The sequence below is a fragment of the Arctopsyche grandis genome, chromosome 11, assembly GCF_051622035.1.
Source record: "Arctopsyche grandis isolate Sample6627 chromosome 11, ASM5162203v2, whole genome shotgun sequence".
Lineage (NCBI taxonomy): Eukaryota > Metazoa > Arthropoda > Insecta > Trichoptera > Hydropsychidae > Arctopsyche > Arctopsyche grandis.
Genome location: NC_135365.1, coordinates 12,751,636 through 12,775,020, shown reverse-complemented (window position 1 = coordinate 12,775,020; position 23,385 = coordinate 12,751,636). Strand labels below are relative to the sequence as shown.

The 23,385-nt window shown below is 32.6% G+C and overlaps 2 protein-coding genes across 10 annotated transcripts in view; both read left to right on the top strand.

The window, feature by feature from the left end:
• The first annotated feature begins 548 nt into the window (after positions 1 to 548).
• LOC143918983 (cell division cycle and apoptosis regulator protein 1-like) lies at positions 549 to 10,049 on the top strand. Its single transcript, XM_077441128.1, has 14 exons — positions 549 to 779; positions 2,303 to 3,102; positions 3,171 to 3,349; positions 3,431 to 3,656; positions 3,730 to 4,019; positions 4,578 to 4,785; positions 5,302 to 5,428; positions 6,043 to 6,221; positions 6,299 to 6,490; positions 6,568 to 6,840; positions 6,931 to 7,199; positions 7,276 to 7,729; positions 7,802 to 7,926; positions 8,010 to 10,049. The coding sequence occupies exons 2-14, from the start codon at positions 2,326 to 2,328 to the stop codon at positions 8,149 to 8,151; spliced, it is 3,441 nt and encodes a 1,146-aa protein (XP_077297254.1). The 5' UTR covers positions 549 to 779; positions 2,303 to 2,325; the 3' UTR covers positions 8,152 to 10,049.
• Positions 10,050 to 13,587: 3,538 nt separating this feature from the next.
• LOC143918981 (uncharacterized) overlaps positions 13,588 to 23,385 on the top strand; it is a 100,894-nt gene continuing 91,096 nt past the window's right edge. For 5 of the 9 annotated variants that reach the window (XM_077441120.1, XM_077441124.1, XM_077441126.1 and 2 more), the window contains exon 1: positions 13,588 to 14,087. Coding sequence is in view for 1 of the 9 variants with exons in the window: in XM_077441118.1 (XP_077297244.1) it covers positions 16,322 to 16,331 (10 nt within the window). In the remaining 8 variants the exon portion in view is untranslated. Of the gene's footprint in view, positions 14,088 to 16,271; positions 16,332 to 23,385 lie in introns of those variants that run through there. The other 4 variants (XM_077441119.1, XM_077441122.1, XM_077441127.1 and 1 more) reach the window with 4 other exon arrangements.

Genomic DNA, 23,385 nt, shown 5'->3' with positions numbered 1-23,385 from the left:
AGAAATAGTCTTAAAGTAAGCACTTTAAAGCACTTATATATAGTCTTAAAGTAAGCACTTTAAAGTTTATATATATAAGCTAGATAAGAATCTATTTACCAAATATTATAATAATCATATAGTTAAGAATAGAGATATACATAATTATAAAACGAGAAATAGGAATAAATTAATTATAGGTAGAGTTAAGAAAGCTAAAACTGCAGGAGGTGTTTTTCACAGAGGTGTTCAAATGTATAATGCCCTTCCTGAAAGCATTAGAAGTTCTAATAACATTGATGCTTTCTTGAAGGGTGTCAATGGATACCTTTGTGGAAGACGATTTATAATTTTTTGTTGTTGTTTTGTTATTTTGTGTTACGTATATATATTAGCAGTTTGCTATATAAATAAATAAATAAATAAATAAATCGTAAAATTGACAATTTACTTAATATGGATTTGCATAAAATTATTTATTTAGCTTAAATACAGGTGTAATTTAATTGTTAAGTTTATTTATGAAATATAACTTTGTATATAATACGAATATGTATATAAATATGCACGGCTGTTAACGATTGCGTTAAGACCAAATGGCGGTGCTGCAGCTTGCAGGTTAGCAGCCGATCTGCGCCTCCTATTGCTTCACGACCTGGTTCAGGTTAAATAGCGACCTGGTCATTTGTCAGACTTCAATTTACACTTAATCTACTGACTGAACTTCACACTTTCGCTGTTGCAGCTTCAAGGCAAAAAAATATTCTCTGGACCGATTACCAATACATAATCACTGCTGGGTAAGTGTCATCAGCTTTTCCTTCTTTGTATTTACTAACAATTCATTGAATCACAGTTTTGCATCAACCGCCAAGTAAAAAGTTCCGCAATAATCGTATAATTGCATCTGTGGGTGATAAAATGCTATGTTTGCCATGGTGTGAATACTTATTTATATTTATGATGTGCTAAATATGTCATGTCAGTGTGTTAGTGAGTCCCATAATGATCGTCATACATATCTATTGTTCAAATGAAGTCCGCTAGTTGGACTTTTGCACCGCAAACTGTATATGATTGAAATGTAGATTCCATTTTTAGAATAATATTGACAATATATGGCTTGTTTTGTTTTCAATTTATAAAGGCAAAATATATGTCTTGTTTTATTGCGTATCGTTTTTGCTCAACATGGTTATATTTGTAGTCTTAAATGTTGAATTTGAAAGAATTGATTATTTTTTGTATGAATTCGAATTTCGATATAATTTATGCACCTGAAAAAGCCGCGTTAAAACTTATCCAAAATTTTGTTTTGGGCTCCTAATCTTGAAAGTAAGTCCCATTCAAAACCGAAATATATAGTAAAAAAAATTGTGGAAGTAAATACAGAAAAATGTCTTCAATAACTTGTAATAAAAAGTACCGAGTAAGTTCACATTAACCATTTGGGTGCTGACGTCTTTTCTGTTTTTTCGCCAACATTTCCAATTAGAATTATTTTGAAATCCAATAGAAAGCAGGTATAAAAAATTGTAGCTAATTCAAACAATCCCTAGATAACTACCGCCGAGGATTTCGAGTTTTATAAAGGTGTGTTTAGACTCTATTATATCTTGCAACAATATAGAATAAGCAAAAGAAGTCTATCAATGAATGTATTTTTCCAAAACTAATTCCATCTTCTTCATTGTTGTTAAAATGCAATGCTCACAATCTAAATGCCAAGCCATAATCTAAAATACTCGGCAGTTAGGGATTTCCATCGGGAAATTCTGCTATGGTTATTTAAATTCAGAAATTCCTGTGTAAACCAGTCTTTATAAACGTTGACATATGAATCACATGGATTACACGACCCATTTTCAATGCATTTTTTTTTCAATGCTACCTGGAAAGGCTTAGCGGGTAGTATTCTTGTTTACTTTGTACATGCTTAAAATACAACGCCTATCGGCGTTTTTCAGGTCCGTGGACTTGTTGGAAAAACGCCGATCGGCGTTGATCAGCATTCAAAGGGTTAATCGACTAACAAAAACTATGTCTTTGAATTCATCTTAAATCATATTTAAAAGAAATCAAATCAAAATTTTCGCTGGTACCATTTATTATCTTGTAATAATAATATGTATTGTATTATTCATATATACAAAATGTAAAATTAATTGAACCAGTACTGTGACAATAATATGAAATTTACATAATGTGTTGTTATTTCTTTTTAGCAAAATATTTGGGGAAATACATTGACATTGATATGAAAATAGAATCAATAATGGTCTCAGATAGCCTTTCAATATATCAGTATTATTTCTAATTTCAGCTCTATTCAAATATACTCAAAAAATGCAGCAGTATGGAGCGACTAAGAATCCACCTTGGGCTCGGACTTCCACAGCCCAAAGCCTCCCTGGTATGCAGCAACAGCTTATGGGACAGAACACTTTGGGCGGAATGGGTCAACCAGGGATGGTTCAATACCAACAATCTCAACCCGTATTTCAACCCAACTTGATGCAACAGCAGACAAATATGGCTCTCGGAATACCCCAAATTCAACAAAACAATGTGGGCATCAGTCAAGGTTTAGCCAACCAACTGAATCAGGGTCAAATGTTTCAACAGTCAGGAGTTGTAACTTATCCGACTCCTCGTGCATTGAATCCCAATGCGTTCTCAAACGCTCAAATGAATGCTGGCCCCCAGGGTCAAAACAATTCTTCACCCAAACAGAGGGTTTTCACTGGAACTGTTACTAAGGCTCATAATGATTTCGGATTTGTTGATGAAGACGTATTTTTTCAAACGAGCGCTTGTATGAAAGGTTCAAATCCCGTAGTCGGTGATCGAGTTTTGGTGGAAGCATCCTTCAATCCCAATATGCCTTTCAAATGGAATGCCACCCGTATTCAAGTTATACCTACTAATAAAGCGGCTCCAGGCGGTCGTAGAGATATGCCTAAAAATAAAAACGGTAGTGGATATAATGCTGTTCCTCCACCTATTGAAAGTCAAAATGGAAATTATCAAAATACACCTAGATCAGGAGGTCGAGATAGAAAATCTCTACCTATGCGACGTGATGATGCCATAAGGCAGAGAGACAGTAGTTCTAGTGCACAGGTGTGATTTAATTTTATTTATTTTGTATTTATATCAATTAATTTTTAATCTTAAATTCAACTTTTCAGTCAAAAGAAAATGATAGAAAACGAAAACGCATGGACAGAGAAAAAGAAAGGATTCCAGAAAAAGTTTCTGAAGAAAAGGAAAGAGCCAGGAGTCCTCTGGGCAGATCCAGCAAACAGAGAAGGCGTCCACGACCCGTTGCTCGATATTTGGTTCAAATACCTAAAATAGCACTTGATATGTAAGAATGCATTTTCATTTTAAATTATTTATTTAGTATTTCAATTTTATTTTCAATATTATTAATTTTTTAATCACACAGCCCAGAGGCGGACGTTTTGGAAATTAAACGTCGATATACAAATTTGTATATTCCGTCGGACTTTTTCAATACGCAATTCCGTTGGATCGATGCATTTCCTCCTAATGCTCCATTCACCATGAATAAACCATGTGCTTTCCATGTTATCCATAAAGACATTGATAATCCTATTAAAAACGATGCTGTACTAGAACCACCCGATGTGGATTATCTATTCTCTGCTAAAGTAAGTTGAAGACACTAATCAACTTTGATTGTATGTTTGTATACTTTTCTAAATTTATGTTAACTGCTATTAGGTGATGTTACTCAGTATGCCGATTTTAGACGAGGTCTATCGTAAGTGTTGCGGTATATCAAATGACGATAAAGATAAAGATTCTGAAGATCGAGACTTCATTCATCCGACCAGGTTGATTAATTTTTTGGTTGGACTGCGTGGAAAAAATGAGACTATGGCTATAGGCGGTCCTTGGAGTCCTTCTCTAGACGGACCCAATCCAGAGTCTGATCCATCCGTCTTGATTAAAACTGCCATCAGGACATGCAAAGCGCATACTGGAATTGATTTATCCAACTGCACTCAATGGTAAGTTAACCACAATCGGTTGAAAGGCTTTGTTGAGTTTTGTTCATAGCAAATACATACATAGTTGCAGTAGGTGATTATTTTTTTTAGATTTAATTTTGGGTTTTGTTTCTGATTACTATAAGGTGATGTATTTTAGATGAAAACAAGTGAGATTGAAATTTTAAGTCTAATTATAATACATAAAATTGAATTTGAGAGCATTATTGATTGATTTTTATTTAAAATAAACTGAATTTTTTGTCATTTATTTCTGATGGGTAATAAATCTGTATATAAATTATAGGATTTTTTGTATAATGATATTTAAAAATATGTCTATCGTTCCATTATAAAGAATATTTTATTGATTTTAGAGTTAGAGACGCATAACTTTAGAGACTACAAGATAGTATTCTCATAGTTTAGATAAGTATAAGGTTTCCGTGTGAGTAATATACATTGTAGACTGATTTTTTGTTGTTAATGTCTGTGAAAAAGTTTGATTGTTTGCCTGGAAAGAATGCGATATAGAATGGAGAGTGTGGACTATAACTACAGGGTGACTTACGCATACAGGTACCGATTTGTGGAGCTGTACTACCGTCGAGCGGAGAGTGTGCACCGTGGGCGGCAGCTACCGGCCCGTGTTGAGACTGTGGTGATATTTGTGCCCGATGTGTGGAGCTGTCTCCCTACTCGTTTGGAGTGGGACTCCCTCAGTCTTCAGTACAAGAGGCAGGCAGAGGGACTATCTACTGCTCAGCCGCTAACAGACGCAGACCAGGCACTGCAAACTTGAATTCTTCTCGTCTACTTCAAACATGTTTACTGTATAATTTATTGCTTGTATTGTAAAGTTAAACTCACTCGTGTGGAGAATACCGGAGAGGGGTGATCGAGGTGTTTCTGACGGCGTGCTGTTAATGTTCTATGGACTTCGAGAGACGCAAACACAGCGGCAGACTTGTCTTTTACGAAAAAACTGTCAGCTTGACTCCGCAATTTGTATTATTGTTCTTAGCGTATGTAGATGTTAGGAGCCGAAAGATGACAGCACTACAAGGGTATTTATACACCCTTATTGATGTTATTAAAGTTAACAAACCACTGGCTGTATTGACTCATTTTGAAAGATCTTATTATTTTATTTCTTATCCAAGTGTGCTGAAATGTACATGGTGACGAGTGAATTTTTTTCTAGTTAGATATTTCTGTTTCCTCGAAAACGGTATTAAAAGTGAAAGCATACCAATACAACTGTCTTTTATGCAGTTTAGTTTAATGCTTTTTGATATTTCAGGTTGAAAAAAGTAATACGGCTGATTCTGAAAAAAAGGAGCCTACTCATTATTCAGAATTGGATCCAAAGGCAATGTCCCTACCCTGTTTGCGCAAAGAATTGGAAGCTCGTAGTGTTAACAATAAAGGTAATGTGTGTTCTTAGTTCACTGACAGTGTTAAAGGTCTGTTTATATTATCTAGTACTGCACAGCAGTGCACAGAAGAGACTATTTCTATTCATACTATACGGCACCGCCCGTTTTCGGCACGTTCATACTTGTTTTGTTCGAGTGCAAAGCAAAAACCAAAATCGTTTTTTTTAATAGTGTATATCAAAAGCAAGTTTGTATTGCTCAAACAATTGTTGTACAATTCATTAACAAAAACCAACGTATCTCAAAATCTTAAAAATGGCACTTATATCCTTTTTATTTCCTGTATTCATATGACGTTTCTGAAAATATTCATATGCGCATGACAGCACTTTCGTTAGTACGGTTGCACTTACCACTATGACAAGTTATGCGTGAATATGTGTATTTTTACAGTGGCTGGTTCTACTTGATACGTTTCAGTGACATACTGCTGTATAATATGAATAGTTCTTGTTAGTTACTACGCCATACATATTACGGAACATATAATGTACTAAAAATATATATTTCGTATTGCTGTTTACGTGCAGTTTCCCGTTTGTGCTGTGTCAGTATAAACAGAGCTTAATTAGAAAATCTATGTTTACCATTTGATGTTTTTGTAGGTTTGAAATCACAATTGGTGGCTAGATTAACAAAATGCTTAAAACAAGAAGCTAGCAAAGATCAACCAACTGATAATGCTGCCGATGCTGACATTGAAGAACCTGAGGTGGAGGCAGAAGTTGAAAATTCCGTTGTTGCCATTGATGACCAAAATGCTGAGGATGTTACAAAGAAGAAAGTGAGTTCATTTATTTAATTTTTAATATTAATAAACAATATAAGTGGGCATTCTAAATTTGTATATTGTTTTCATAGGATGAAGAAAAAGAAAAAAATCAAGAAAAAGAAGATGCCTTATGGAAATCGAGACATGTCTTACCCGCTAGTCCACATCTGATAGTTCATCCATCTCGAGTTGCAAAGTCTGGCAAGTTTGATTGTACCGTTATGACTTTATCTCTGTTACTTGATTATAGACCGGAAGATTCCAAGGAACATTCATTTGAAGTAATTGAATGCAATTAATTAATCAAATATTACTTTTACAATATATTTTATTGTTTGTTACTATTACCAATTTTAAGGTGTCTTTATTTGCTGAGTTATTCAATGAAATGCTAATGCGAGATTTTGGATTTAATATTTATAAAGCTCTGTATGTTCTTCCTGAAAAATCGAAGGATGAGAAAGATGATCGGAAAAAGGACGATTCTAAAAAGAGTGTAAGCGATTCTAAGGATAAGAAAATTCTTGATGATGACAAAGATAAAAAGTCAGACAATGATAAAGATAAAAAAGACTCGGATAAAAAGACTGATTCCAGAAAAGATGACAAGGCAAAAAATAGCGACAAGAGGGTAAATTTGCCGTTTAAAATTATTTGTTATATCGAATTTCATACATATTACGTTTTAGAATTAATTTTTGATATTGCCATATTTTTTTAGGATGATGCTTCATCTTTGGGAGATGAAGAAAATAGCAATGATCGGAAGTCTGTTTCAGGGGATAAGAAGGATAAAAAAGATAAACAGAAACTTATTACTAGAGATCCACATTTGCTATTATCGTTCGTCTATTTTGACACATCACACTGTGGTTATATATTTGAAAAAGATATAGAAGAACTTTTGTACACTTTAGGTCTTAATCTTTCACGTGCTCAGGTCAGGAAACTTGTTTCTAAGGTTGTCACTAGAGAAACTTTTCACTATAGGTAAAAATAAATTTTAATATGATTTTTATACCTATGTATGTAAAAAATATCTTAGTTTTGAATTTTTTTTTTTAAGGAGGCTAACTGACAAAGCAAAAGATGATGTTGCAGATAACCAAATAGAGTCTTTGGGTGATGAGAATATACCTGAAAGTGATTTAAAGGATATGGATATATCTGAACTTGCGGCTGGAAATAAACGGCTTTTACCGGTTTTCAAAGATAAAAAGTACAATTCTGAATCTTCAGAACCCCTTAGTAAAAAAGCTCGCATGGAGCCTTGTGAGAATGAAGGTTTTGTATCGTATAAAGGCGGCTTACTCGATATTGAAAAATTGATGAATCAACTGAAACGAAGTGAGCAAGCTCGCTTAGATACCGAAGCCAAACTAGTCGAGATCAAAGAAGAGAATTTGAAGATTTTAGAAAAACAAGCGAAATACGTTTCAACTACAGCATCTTTAAGCAGTGAACTGGAAGATACCAAAAAGAAACTCTGTGAAACCCAAAATGGTCTTTCTAGAATGACTGTTAGTTTTGTTTTTTTAATTAAATTGTTTGTTAAATTGCTGTTATTGAATTATTATTTTTTTTAATTACAGATTAGCTCTAAAATTTTCTTCAATGCACTTAAGGAAATTGAAACGAAAGCTATGTCTGTTGTCCACACAAATCTGTATGACGATCCAGATTCAATAAAAATTGGCAAACAAGAAACAACTTCCAGGTAAATTTAATATTCCTTGTTTGGTTTATTGAAAAAACTTATATACATATGCAAATATTATAAAATAATACGTTTTTGTAAAGATGGAGCAATGAGCATAGCAACTTAAAAAGTGAATCAGGAGAAGGATGTTTTAAATCAGAAACGAAGTTTTCAAAAGAGGATTTGACTGATGCCAAACAAAAGTCTGATGATTCATTAATAGATATCAAACTAGAACATTAAATTAGTAAATTAGAGACTAGTTTGTATATGTTCTGGTGTAGTTTAAATAAAATTAATTTTTATTAGTAACATAGTATTTTAAACTATTGTGATTTATGGAATTGTGAACAAATAAGAGAAGCAAAACGATTGAGATTATCGTTTCCAAAATATGAAACATTTATTTTTTGTTTTCGATTTACTTTTCTTTACAATATTAATTTAACTCTTGTTAATTAAATATAATTTTTTGTCGTTTTTATCAATAAAAGTTTAATACAAATGTTTTTTTGCTCTATCATATTGTGTGAAGATAATGTAACAGTATTATTATTTTTATATCCTAGTTAAATATATTGATGATAAATATGGGATTATTCTATTAAATAATTCATTGTTTGCAACTTTCCAATCTTAAACAAACACTTTGCAAATAAACGATTGTTTTTAATCCATGACAGTATGTATATCTCACACTGCGTGATACAATCAGTCATATCATATTTGAAAATAAAGTATAATATAGGATATGCTTATGAAATATTTGGCATACATATAGTATTGCACTGTTTACGACATTTAGAATTAAAATTATAAGCAATGTTTTTACGCACGTTCATCATCTGATGAGCTTTTGTTACGAGTTTGCATCTACTTTTTGTAACATTTTAACGTTTTCACTGATTAGACATGTACAATGTATGATGTATATATGTATAATCAGTTTTAGAGGAGACAATCATAATTAGAGGTAGGATAGCCAAGGTGCCGCTCATTGTTCCATTGTTGTAAATCCTTTGTAAAAAACGTTCGGCAAACCTTTAACAATGCATCTACAACATTTGAACAATACGCGGCACCTTCTGGGTCCGGGCTTTAATCATAATATTCTGGTTATGTTGTTTTATGTGTATAAATAGATACATATATAGCATAATTTTTTACTGATATTGTCTAAAAGCAATGCTCGAAATGCTTCCATATTAAATTTTAATCATGTGCATAAATAATACTTTTAAGATTGTTTGAACTTCCGCTTTAATAATATTAATGTAGTGAAATGTTTTCTTAATGAAAATACATGTGTATACTTTTTCAAATAAATACCACAATTTAAAAGTTTTTAATTGTATTTACTATCCATAACAAAATATGTACATTTGTATTTTTGGAATATGCTACATAAAAATAACAACTTATTTTTACTCTTATATGCTTGGATATATTTAATATGAATATTAACGGCTATGGTTCATTTTATTTTAGATTTGCTTCTTTTACTGAATCAAATATGGAACCGATTTAATGAATTACGAAACTTAACTATTGTACTCAACTAAATTAGGGCGAAAACACACTGAATGGTATGGGTGTTTTCTTAAACGTCCTTTTTTTTTCTTCATTTTGCCACTGTGACCGTAAACAGTGGGTGCTCCCCAAACCGAATTGGGGTGTAGTTGCACGTGCAGATTGTATATGTTTGGGAGTCGCACGTGTATGCATATCCATATGCAACCGAAAAGTTTCTCCTACATTTCTAAAAACATGATATTCCTCATAATCGATCACTGTCAAGTAAGGATAAAATATCACCGAAAGCACTCCAGGAGGGTGATTTTTGGGACTGTACCATATATATGGGCTAGGGGTGCTGCGTTTTTTTCGCATGTTTATAAGCATCTAAAAGAAAACACGTACCACGTCCTACTCAGTATGTTTTTGCCCTTATAGAGACCACTGGGTTACGCCAGTGCTTTCAAAACTTTTTCAATCAACAAACAGTTTGAGAATATATTATCAGAACTCTTGTCGTTCTAACTTCGTTCATATAAACTAATTGAAATATAATGTGTAGTAAAAAAACCAAGGCTTTTTACCAAATTACAAAAATGTGGATATCAGTTTTTGGAATTACATGCATAAAAAAAATCTAGGTGTGTAAATTGCACACGAAAATAAAAAGAAAACCATTCTTTTGAAGTGTAAAAAGTCTTCTAAAACACATCAACAGCCTGTGCTTATAACTGTGTACATACATACATATATTATGGAACGCTTTATGCTTGGCATAACGAGGAGAGAGAAAATGGAATAGTTGGACTAGAAGTATGACAAAGGTGGTTGGTGTAATGATGAGATTAAAGAAATTGAAATGGTAATGGGTGGGTCATGTAGCTAGAAGAACGGACGAAAAAGTGCTCGAATGGTACCCAAGATAATGTAAAAGGGTGCAAAGAAGGCCACAGGGGAGACGGGTGGATGAAATCAAATAAACGTGTGGAATGAGATGGATGATAGTTGCTCAAAACACACACAAATGGAGGCGTGTTGGAGAAGACTTCATCTAGCAGTGGATGGCGAATGATTGAATTTTTATCTCACAAGGGCATATTTCAATAATTCTATTGCTCAGATAGCAAATATGTATTTGAACATTTGAACAAAAGTATATATATGTACATAAATATATCTAGTGTGTATGTTTGTATATAGGTAAAGACTTTTTGTATCGATCTTCATCAATCAAGTCTAACATCTGACAAGATTTGGATATTTATAAAATCTAGATTGACCGTCTTCTGCCTTTTTTCGGCAGTTTTTCGATTTTATCTGATAATAATTGTTAAGACGATCCCATACAAAATTGACACTACTAAAAATCCAAAATCAAAATCCATCCCCATTTCTGCTCCAGAAAGCGAATGAGAATCTAATGAAAATAAAGACCTTTAGCGAAATAATTACGCGGCAAAATGTTTGACATGAATAAAGGTATGAACACACCCAAAAGTGCGACTCGGGACGCGTACGTGGACTCCAGCCGTGAGAGGCGTATCTTCATGTCATTATCAATTTGTACGATCTTATTATTTCGACAAGCTTCTCATACATTTCTTCAAATATGGGAATCACTGATATCGATCCCTGTCAAACCTATGTCAATATAAGGATAAAATATCCCCTTTCGCATTCACCTCAAAGGTAAAGACAGAGAGGTTCGCGGCATGTGTCCCTTCGCAAACCGAATCGTTTTCGGTGATATTTTATTTCACATATGTTTGACAGTAATCATTAACGATGATTCACATATTTGAAGAAATATAGGAGAAACTTGTCAAAATAATAAAATCGCACGAATTAATAATGACATGAAGATACGGTTCGGTGATTACTGGTCACAAAATACTCGTCACAAAGTCACTAAAATCTCTATAACTGAACATCTGGCAGCCGAAAAGACCATCATACTAACAATAACTATCATACTAACGAGAACTTGAGTGCCAAAGATTGTGTATTCGCAATTTTCATGGCAAAAATGGTCTTTGTAACCACGGCAAAGTGACGAATAGTCCAATTACCGAAGATACGCCTCTCACCCTTGAGCCAACTTGCGCGTGCCGTGCAGCATTTTTGAGTGTGTTCTTACCTAGGGTTGCCAGGCTCCCGATTAATCCGGATTGTCACTGGTTTTAAGCCTTGTGTTCCAGTGTCCCGAACGAAGCTTTTGGGACGCCCAAAAGTCCCAGTTTTCAAATGTGTCTATTATGTATACTTTTTAAGCAATTTCAAAAGGACGAATTGATGGATTTAAGAAGTAGCAATGTTTTATGAAACATTGACAGATTATTTGAAACAACGGGCAATAAATAAATAAATTAAAAAGAGAATTACAATCTCCTAAATGGAACGGAAAAATGGGTAGTTATGTATATTTTAGCAAAGTAATATAAATTCTCAATATAACTATTACTAAAAAACTATCAATTAACTTAATTTCTACCGACTGTCTCTTTATTTTATCTATGCACGTAGTAACAATGTATTAAGTTTTGTGATCATGCGAAAATTCGAACTCGAGATTTTGACTCATTCACACAATTTTTTTAGACTCTTTAAACATGCGTGCTCTTCACGACAAAATTCTAGTATAATCCTTGTATCATTGCGATGAAAAAAAAAATTTAATTTAATTAACCGGAAGTGGAATTTTTCCTCTTAGAAATGTCAAAAATGTTGTCACGTTTTTTTCACACCCCTTAACGTATCAAGTTGAAAATTTATATTTGTATTCTTATGTACTAACTTAAACTCAAATTAATTTATATAAGGCAAGATTCGATAAGTTCCGAATCTTGCCTTATTAAACTCGCCAGAAAGATCCAACTCAATTTTAATAATGACCATTTTAATAATTGCATCTGTGCACATCGAAAGGTTACTCGTCATCTGATGCGCAATCTATCATTCGAGAAAACGAGCATTACGTTTAAAGCTGCCGTTCTGTTAATCTGTCGTTCGTTTGTCTGGCGATTTTAGAGCGGATGCACCAAACCCGCCACTAAGCTACCCAAGACATAAGAAATAAAAGTAGCATTCATAGATCCATAGTATTTTATTTATCATTAAATTTATAATATTTTCTAAATTCACACTATTCCTAAATTTAGGGGGGGGGGGGGTGAGTGCCCCCCCATGATCCACCTCTAAATGACGTCCCTGCCTGGAAAAATAATTCCATACCCTGTGACAAACCAAAAAAAATCTTATAGATATATTTTAATATTCGAAAAATTTATCAGAACTATTAGAAAAATACCTATATATTAAATGCTATTTTTTGAAATAATCGAATAAGAAAGTATGATATAACAGGTACGATTTCACATGGACATAATACGCATAAAAAATAATACACATTTAGCATTAAAGATATATATGAATTTTTATGTAGAATAATATAAAATATCAATATCGATCAGTCGAACGTCCCAACACGGGGCCCCTCAAGTAGTCTGGGCCCTGGAACTTAAACCCCAGCTTACCCACACTCTCGGCGGCCTTGCATATATGTTGTTGTCAACTATTAAGTCATTATTTGCTATTAATTAGTATAGAACAGGAGAACTATCGAGGGCATAAAAGGCAGTCAATAATCTTAAATTTAAAATCTGTGTGAATAAGTGGCTACGACCAGAGAAATGTAATAATAATAGAAAGCCCTTACGAATAAATAATTGTTGTCAATATTACGCGGTACGTCTCTATAAATACGCTACAACGCACGGAATACAATCGGATCAATTTACTTATAAAAATGTATCCCATATTGTTTATTGTGTGTTTTTGAATGCATTGTGCAATTTTTACCGATGCTTGCCCATCTTGCGAGTAATATAAACAAACAGAGAAGTTTTTATCGAATATCTGTACGTCGAGCACCAAGCATCAAATACGACTGATGCTAAAATTATTTAGGATTGTCTGTGGACAATCGTCACTTGACAACAATATGACGCTTGAAGCCACTTCTATTCATATAACATTTCTCTGGCTACGACTATATCCCATGATTGTAGTGTGCAGACAAGTAATTCTTGAGCACCGACGAATGAAACCTTCTGATAAATGACAGCAGCGGAAGTCAATACATAACACACACACACAAAGATATGTAGCAAGAGTGGAAGCAAAGGCAAGTGGTGGAGGCAACGAATGTCAGCAAACAGGTGTTGGGGCAGGTGAGGCAGCTGTCGCGCGCCGGCCGCACTACGGACAACATCGCGCGCGTGCACGACATGTAAACAAACCAACGAATCTCCTAATCCGGATCAGATCCTGAACCTGGAGCTCAATCAGCTCGGTCAGAGGTGGCATGAAGCAGCACCCAATCAACTGAAACAACGCCAGTGAGTCACCATTGTCTAACCACCAGAAGCCCTTCTTCTCTCTGCGACAACTTTGAGCTAATCCAATTAGGGATATTCGGCTGAATCAGCCCAGAAGAGAGCCGTTCATAGTGTTTCACGTCTGTTTTTTTTTTCTTTTTGTGATCTACCCACAGTGTCAACAGTGTATTTCGTAATGCGTGTGAAGTCGCTTGTGTACACAGTTTGACGCAAATCAGTTGAGTGTTGTTTTCGTTATGACGTGAAGAGTTTGCACCCAAGAATAAGGTAGGATTTTATTTTGTTCCATATACATGTAATAATACATATGTACGTATCGAAGAATTTGCGTGTGATAGTTTTGTAGGTGTATTAACTTCAGAGAGTGGAGAAGTTCGTTGGGTCAAGGCAAGATTATATGAGATTTGAGCTGTGAAGGTTGTTTTCTCAAGATGATTGAGATGTCAATCTAGAAAAAGGTTCATTTATGTAATGAATCTCTATTGAAATTGAACATTCTCAAGATTTAAAATTATTGGTTTGATTCTAGTAATCTAGTAGATTACTTCTCGGAAAAGTTTGTTTATTGTTGGATTGTGTTGATTCTACAATTGTATGTAGATATGTAGGAATATCAGGCATCATTCCAACTAGGATTAGCTTTGTAACACGCTTTGACTTGTCTTTTAACAAAACGAGCAATTCTGTACTTGATTATGAAAAGTACAATATTATAATTTGAACTAGTGTTGTACCCGATGAAATATCATCGCATGGGTGTTGGCATATTAAGTTATTAAATAAAAAAAAAATAAAAGAAATGGAAAAACTACCTACCTACCTACATATAAACAATATAAAACATCAATAGAAAAAATAATTAATTAAATAAATTTCAATAGATGGCGCTAAATGCTCAAAGACTTAGCGCTGTCTATTAGCCTATAGGAAACAATATATGTACATATATAGAAGTTTTTTCTTTCGTTATTATATTCGTACTAAATTCGTACATTTTGTTGGCAGTGTTTTAGCTGTGACGTACATATGTATGTTGAATCGAAACGACTATTATAGTACGGCGAGCGTTATCGCAGATTCACATACACACAGAATAACGATTTTATATATACATATGATAATTAAAAATTGACAAAAAAAATGATTCGTCAAAGATTTTGAGTGAAATTTTATTTATATTTCGATTGAATGAAGTTTTCACCTGTGTTGTATTTTTCACAAACTTTTTTATTGAAAAATTTACAAATATTTTGAAGTTTTCACACGAAGGCCTTTTTTACCTATTTTACTTTTCGCTGTTTCTTTACTTAGCGATTTGAAAATCGAAAATATTCCATACAAAAGTTGTAATTAATATTTGACATGCATCATTTATATTATTATATTTAATACATTCGAATATTTAAGTAGGTAGAGTAGTTGAGAAAGTTTAAAACTGCTTCGGTTTATTATCTGCAAGTGCTTAATCAATTTGCTCTTCATTCTCTTATCTCATTGTCACCGGATTTGCTACGATGATTATGACCTTCGTTCAAGTCCTTTATAATTTATATTACAAGTTCGAAATTCATCGAGCGAAAAATGATATTTTGGTTCAGTTTGTACAAATTTTTATCCACGCTAATTACAAGAATTCTCCATTTAAATCGATTAAAGATTCGACACACGGCTGAAGAATGCATCTTTAGTTAAGCGAAAAAAAATCACTCTCGCTGAATTGCGATTCTTATCAGTTCGCAACTTATCTCGCGTCGAGCCGCGTTCACGCTTTCTTCGAATTCCTCGCTAAAACCGACCAATGCACGCTTGCTATACAGAGCTCGCTATAGCGGAAACGTCGTAACAATCCGACCGAATGGTGGCCTAATCTTTCTTTGTGCGTTTTTTCGCAACATCGACACGGACGCCGACCCCTTCGTCTTTCCTGGAGTGTTTTGTGCTCTGGCAAAAGCGTCACGAGCATGTCTAAAATCTAAATCACAACATGCCACGAATTATATAAGATATATGCGAAGTTTGCCTACTGAATTTAATCCGGTACCCAAATACATAGGATGAATCTTTCAGTAAAATTTGTTTAGGTAAATAAACACATCATTGAATACACATATATGATTATGTATATTTAAATAACTGTCATTTTCTTTCACAAGAACTGGAAAGAAAATATACATAAGCTAAGAATGGTTCCATGACAACTGATCGCATGAACGCATAGATAACACACGACAACTGAACACAGTGGCAAGTTCAGATATTGACATGTGAACTTATGTACATATATGTTACAGTCGAAGTTTTTTTTCAGTTTTGATATATTCCAACTGGCGTTTTAGGTCATTCATATTCGAATACAATTCAACTAGTAAATTATATCAATAAAAACGCAAATACACTTTCAATAATGTCCGCCATTTGTAATATAGTAGTTGAGTTTTGACAGCTCAATGTTTTTACGAATGCTTTAGCATTCACTAATGCGTTAATATTTGCTAGGTATTATGAATAAAGGTAATGAGTAACATATGTATTATGAGAACTCTGAGAATGTGTTCAAAAGAAAAATGTGACTTTCCAACTTAATTTACTAGTCGAATGATGTTTTTACGAAAACCTAATCTCTCTATCTTACTTATAGTTGAACTGTATTTTCAGTTGTAATATATTTTGACCAGTTGGAATGTAATTCGCCATATGAATCAACTTACGTGGGCTAGACAGAAAATATTCCAACTAGTCAACATATATTACAAACAACACTTCAACTATAACAGTATCTTGTACCAGGTTAGATGGAATATATTCCAAATAGCCAAAATATATTACAACTAGAAGATACACTTTAACTGTATCATATTTACATATGTATATACCGCTGAACACAACCCTCAAAAAGCTTGAAATAGTATGTCATCATCATCATTTACAGCCATTTATCATTCACTGCTGGATTAAGGCCTCTCCAACACTGTTTTGAGCAACTTTCAACCATCTCATTCCACATTTTTTTCTGATTTCATCCACGCACCTCCCCGTAGCCTTTCTTGCACCCTTTTATATTCTCTCGGGTACCATTCAACTACTTCTTTCGACCATTTATCGTCCATTCTTCTATGTACGTAAGTATACAAAAACATAAAATAAAAATGCAATATTGGGCACTGTCATACGTAGATTAGAATTACGTATAATGTGTACATACATACATGTATCTAATATATACATATTTATGAATAGCGGAAATAAAAAAGGACCTAAGTGCCAAAAAAAAAAATATGAAATTGGTTTTATGCAAGTAATACGTTCTACATACATGTGTAGCTATGTACATGTTTGTATAAAATGTTTTAAATGTTTTAAAATATGGTCTAAGTTCCCAATAATATGTATATAATGTTTTAAAATATGGTTCAAGTTCCCAAAATCGTGTATATTAAAAGCAAGTTTGTACAATTGTTGTACAATGTATTGACAAAATCCGATTTATCTCAAAATCTAAAAAATGGCACTTAGGTCCTTTTTTATTTCCGGTATTCATATATCAATTTGTAATTTTATAAGCATGCAGTGAAGTGTCTTAGGAGGAGTAATTGATACCATCTGTTAAACCAATCTGTTACCATTCGCAATACATATGTACAAATGCGAAATTAAGAAGGGGGTGGGGGGTTCTACTTTTGATGACTTTCAAATTCAGAAAATAACCTCTCAATATTAAGTTTTGTTGATTAAATGTATACTTGATGGTTAATGTCGATTTAATTTTGCAGTTTGTGTGTATTTCCCTCCATTAGAATACTCCCGTTTGTAAGATTAGTGTGAAAAGAGGATGATTGAATTTTTTCAATGCTTGGTAATACTAACCATTGGGTAGATATAGGAAGAAATATTTGTATGGAATTAATCAAAATTCAAACTGTTGTCATCAGGTTGTCAGTGCAGACGAATAGGTCAACGATGAATCTTATCAAACATTAGTGATTGATTAGTATGGCCTCTTGATTTAAATTATATATCAAACTTAACTTTTGACCAATTTAATCGTTATTCATGATCCATAAACGACTTGCAAAAATCAAATATGCGATAAGCAATATACATACATATACTGACTTTATGAGTTCTAGAAATACGACAGTGTTATCAAACGCTTAAATACTTATCTAATGTCATGGCTTTATAAGTGCATAAAAAAACTAAGGCAACTTTGACGTTAGTAGAATAGTCTACGTATATCAAAATAATATTGTAACAAAACTTGCTTCTATGCTATTTGCTTAAACAACTTGAATGGATTACTGATTTAAACAGATTTTCATTGCCACTTTAACGGCTTAAACATTTTGTTTACAAGGCTTTTATTACATACCTTCACTTCACCTTTTGGTCTGACACTATTTCTTACATTCTTCCGATCGGTTTGAAACTTTGCCATTTTGCGCAGTTCGGTCACCAATAGAAATTTAAATTGCTTCCGCTTATTCGATGTAGAAAAATAATCGCAATAATCCAAACGTTTAATAATCCAAAAATTTTGGAGATGAGCCTTGTTTGTTTGAGTTTCCGCCCCCCCACTCATTTTGTCAGATTTTAATTGCTTTTTTTGGATTACATCTTATTCGTATCGCTGACACTATTATACGATTTGAACGTTTGCAATTAAAATTTATTTAAATTATCAATGTTTTAGATTATAATTTTACATTTTAATACAGTTAAATTTTAATACGCTAATTATATTCGGCGTAATTGCGACGATTCCGTAATCGATAGGTGGAATCGTTGCAAAATTTTAGTATGTATGTATTCTACGATTAATTTGCAAGTAATGCAATATGTCCGGGGCAATATGCAAAGATTCTCTATTTAATTAAATACGAAATCGCTGTGCACGTATCTCTGGAAAATTGAAATTGATATTACGAAAGAGAAAGGAATATGAGTTTGTGCGGTCGAAAAGTGAAAAATTCGTTATAATTATCGTGTTTGAATTAAACGAAATACTCGATGATTGTCCGTCACACATCGTCACAGTTATTTGTACGATACAAAAAGTGTTTTGTAAAGATTTTTATTTATAAATAGTATACGGTGGTTTTGAATTACAAAAATATAGACGCGTCGGTGTTATCTCTAGAATTTGACGATTTAATTTGAATATTTTTCACGGTCTGTCCGAAACGTTTAGAGTTTTTCCATTTTCCATTTCGACGATCGACATTTTGTACGCTTTTGATCCGGAAGTATAGTCGAGTTAGCGTCCGTTTGCGGATTAACTAAAAGTGCCGACATAAAAGGTGAAATGGTGAATTATTTGAATCCATTGTTTTTGAGTGTATTTTTAACAATGGCCTAGTGCAAGTGTGACAAACCCCTCATACAATACCCGTCACATGTGTTGCACATTTGTTGCTACATCTAAATGCTTTTTGTTTGTTGAAATGTTGTGTAATTCATGCAGAATGTAAAAGGAATAAAGATGCGTTTTCAAATGAAATCGTTAGATAACCTTAATCAGGGCGGATGCTGTGGTATGAAACGTTTTAAAACTAGACATTAAAAGATTAAATTTATTTTGTATTTGTAAATGTCTTTTGTTTGGCAAATTTATTGTAGTAATAAAATGTGTAAATAAAGCAATTCATTTAATATAATTCAAAATATGTGTGATATTCATTTATTTTTTTTATTTTTAACATACAGTTCGGTTAAATTTCTTGCATACTAATAAGTATAATATATGTATAATATATCGTCAACGATAACACCGGATATATTAATATGAAAATTTACTGCTTTGGTATATTAATCTTTGATTTATTTATTAAAATCATGTATTCTTAAATGTTTTTGGTAGATTGACCTAAATTTCACATTTTGCATATGAGCCGTTATGTTTGAAAGTAGCTGAAGTCCGATTTTCAGTTCAAAAATACTACACATTACTGTTTGAATTCACAAATTGTTATCACTACAGATCGGCATTCAGCTTGCTAAATTGGATTTTTGTTTTGCTCTCTAGCTTTGTAGGGACAATAGTAATGAACCTTCTTTCCTGGAAAATATCCCATTTAGCACGCTGTGCGCCAATCTGTAGTTATCACTTTTTTTAATTCGATATGTCCAGAGCCTCGGAAATGCAGAATAAACGTATCACAGGCCATCAGTATTTTTAAATATTGATATACGCAAAACATTGTATTTAATGTCTTGCGAAATATTTATCGAAATGAAGAAAACTGGACTTTCGTATATAACGGCTCATACATAAAATGTACATATGTATGTACATACATGTACAATCTGTTCCAAAGTAAATGGGTAATATTTTCTCCCTTTAAAAAAAATCTTCAACAATATATACAATATGTATTTTTTTTTGATTTTTAAATGCTTTTTATTATTATGAAATTATGTTCACAATATGTACATCTTATATCTATTTTAATAGCTACTGATATACTGATCATTTTCTATTTTACAATTTTATTTTATTTGGTTAGTAATCATAGTATTATATTATTCTAATGTTAATTTTATTTTATTTTATTTTTATTTTATTTTATTTTATTTTTATTTTATTTTATTTCGAAAATTGACAGTTTATTAAATTACATAGATTGATAATAAAAAAACATAATTATTTCAAGTAAAACCATTAAGAATTTTCGCATATAGGTAAAAAATAAGAAAAGCATTAAACATTAATGTACAGCATAATAGGAAAAAGAGCTCAAAAACCTATTTACAATTCTTATATACATATATATGTATGTGTTATAGTCTAAGTATTCGTTCCGGTTCATTCATGAACATGCTAGTTTGTTCATACACGAACGGTTTTAGTTTAAGTGCTAACAGTCAAATGGACTCAACAAGTGTCGCATGAAACTTTTAGCTGTAAAACTCTTATAAACCGCCAAGTATTTGAAATGGGAAATCTTATGTAAATCGGATTACAACGTTGCTATATTTCCCGTATGAGCTAATATTAAAAATATTGCAATTCAGGGTAAGAATACATACAAAGAGGATGGGAAAAACGATTGATAATACTCAAAATTATGCCTAATATATTATTAATGTGCATGAAAAAATTAGTTCGTGTCAATTTATTCTTTTGTGTACAATATAACTGACCAGATTGGTTCGTGTATGAACAAACTAGTATGTCCATGGATGGACGAAATGTACACTTGGATTGTACCATATATACGATTTTTAGGTTTAGTAATGATAATAATATAATGTGTATTGGTCAATAAAACAGTTTCATTGTACACTAGGCCGCAGCGAGAAGCGTGAATTTCGGATTTACATCGATGGACCTAGTGGAAAACTTAAATAAATAAATATTAAATAATAAATAAATCGTCGATTTAAACAATCAATGGATTTATCTCGGCGAAAAATTCGGAAAAGTGGGTTTTTAATTTCTTAGATTGTTTACTATTTAAAACAATATTTCAATATTTACTCAATATGTGCTCAATATTTACCTATTACAGTTTAATTGGATTGTTTTAGTTAAGTTTTGACTCATTAATGAGAATTAAGTCGCCGTTTTATCAAAACCTCCCACATTTGTATGAAGAAGCGTTCTTTTCAGAAAATCGTCATTTTTTCCATTTTCCCGTCATTATTTTGACACTTAAAGTCGTTGGAAGCTTCTTTGGATACAAACGTTTAATTTGAACACAAAAATGTCGAAAAATTAAGAATTTCATTAAATATAAAGAGGCCAAATGATCTGTTTTGGCGGAAAAACTGACATTTTGCGTCAAAATATGAAATATGTCGACTTTGATAACATTGCTGATTGATTCCATTAGGCAGAATTATATGTAAGTCCACGTAGAAAGAAAGTCTTCTGCAATAATACTAAGTATTTAACTAGTCGATTGGTCAAACCGCGGTTAGAGCGAACGACCTTTTAATTCAACGTCATCATATCAGTCGAATCGCGGTACGTAACGGTTTTATCGTATCTGCAAAAAACACTATCACTATTTTTTAACTTTGCTTTTAAAACGTAGATGAACCAGTCGACTTCTTCCGACCAGAATATAATTAAATATGTATGTGCATAGTACATGTTCAGAAACAAATACGAGTCTGCTATGTTACGTGGTGAGACAAGCGTTGATATATATTATAAATTATTTTCCGGATAAAACTCATAAAAATGTATCGAATATCTGTAAAAAATGTTCTAATTTCACGGACATCTATTCTTCACACCCCATTAATATGTACGTACGGTCGTTTAACTTTCAATTTTTTTATAATTTATATTTATGGTATGTATGTATGTACATACGTCACTGTACTAGTGTATGTAAATACATGTGTATTTTTATTTTATATTACATTATACAGCGATGGTGAAAGTTCAGGCGGCTTTTTGCATCGTCAATTTCTATCGCGCTAATAAGCATGTGCGGTATTAATGAATTCAATGCATGCTCGTATTCAATTTGTTGTAAATGATTTTATTATTTATTTATTTACTGAATTTGCATGCTAATCCCCATTGGGCGACGTTTGCTTAATGTTTCGTTTAAGATTATGCTCGAAATATAATCGTTTTTCGGTCTGTTTGAGAAGTGTTACACATTTTTGAAAAATTCCTACGTGTTTCGTTTTTGACTTGTGAAAATTGGAAAATTTGTTATTCGCGAGAGTGTTTTATTATCGTTTTTTAATGTACGAATGTAATCACGTGTTGGCTTCATAATTTCAGGCGCACCTCTGTTATTTCAGTCATTTTTATGGAAATAGCATGACTTCAAATGAAAACAAAGCTTAATGATTTAGTTGTTTGTACAAATAATTCGAATGTAAATGTGAAATGTTTATAGTTTTTGATTTGAGCAGCTCATTCAATGTGTTTTTTGTTTGTATAATTAATTACATCCACTTATGCCTCTCTGATTTGTCTGATACGATTATACCATTTTTTATTATTTTAGATCAGTGGTCGGCAACATACATATGTATGATTCGTGAGTAACCAATAAATTGAGATATGATAACATTTTTACTGTCTAATAAATCTAAGCATGCTAAATAGTATGACGTTGTATTTTGTAAATTATTTTTATAATATAATTCTATAATCATAAAAAAAAGAGACGTATGAAGTTAGAGTTAGCATTTGTGCGAATGAATGCCGGTTTCAAATCTAAAATGCCACTGTGCTGAAACAAAAAGATCTTCGATCAATGTGTCTTGCCAATTATGACTATACATATGATTCCATTAAGGTGATCCCAAATAACAATACACATAACAAATAACAAGCAAAAAAAATCTTGTAAAAACGGTTTGTCTACGAAGTTTACAATAGGAAATTATTTTTGTCCTGATGAGTATCTGTAGAACATTGAAAGCTAGAATGCTCCATAAGTTCCAGTGCACCCAAAGAAGTATGAAATACTGTATGCTTGGTATCACGATAGTATGTAGAAATCGGAATACGTGGTTGAGATGTATGCGAAAGGTGGTTGATTTAATTTTGAGAGTAAAGAGATTGAAATGGCAATGGGCAGGTAACGTAGTTAGA

What these genes read in the sequence shown, in the direction of transcription:
- LOC143918983 (XM_077441128.1), top strand. Translation starts at nt 2,326, where the DNA reads ATGCAGCAGTATGGAGCGACTAAGAATCCACCTTGGGCTCGGACTTCC. An exon ending in ATTATCTATTCTCTGCTAAA is followed by an intron (nt 3,657 to 3,729) that starts GTAAGTTGAAGA and finishes AACTGCTATTAG; the next exon opens with GTGATGTTACTCAGTATGCC. An exon ending in AGAGAAACTTTTCACTATAG is followed by an intron (nt 7,200 to 7,275) that starts GTAAAAATAAAT and finishes TTTTTTTTTAAG; the next exon opens with GAGGCTAACTGACAAAGCAA.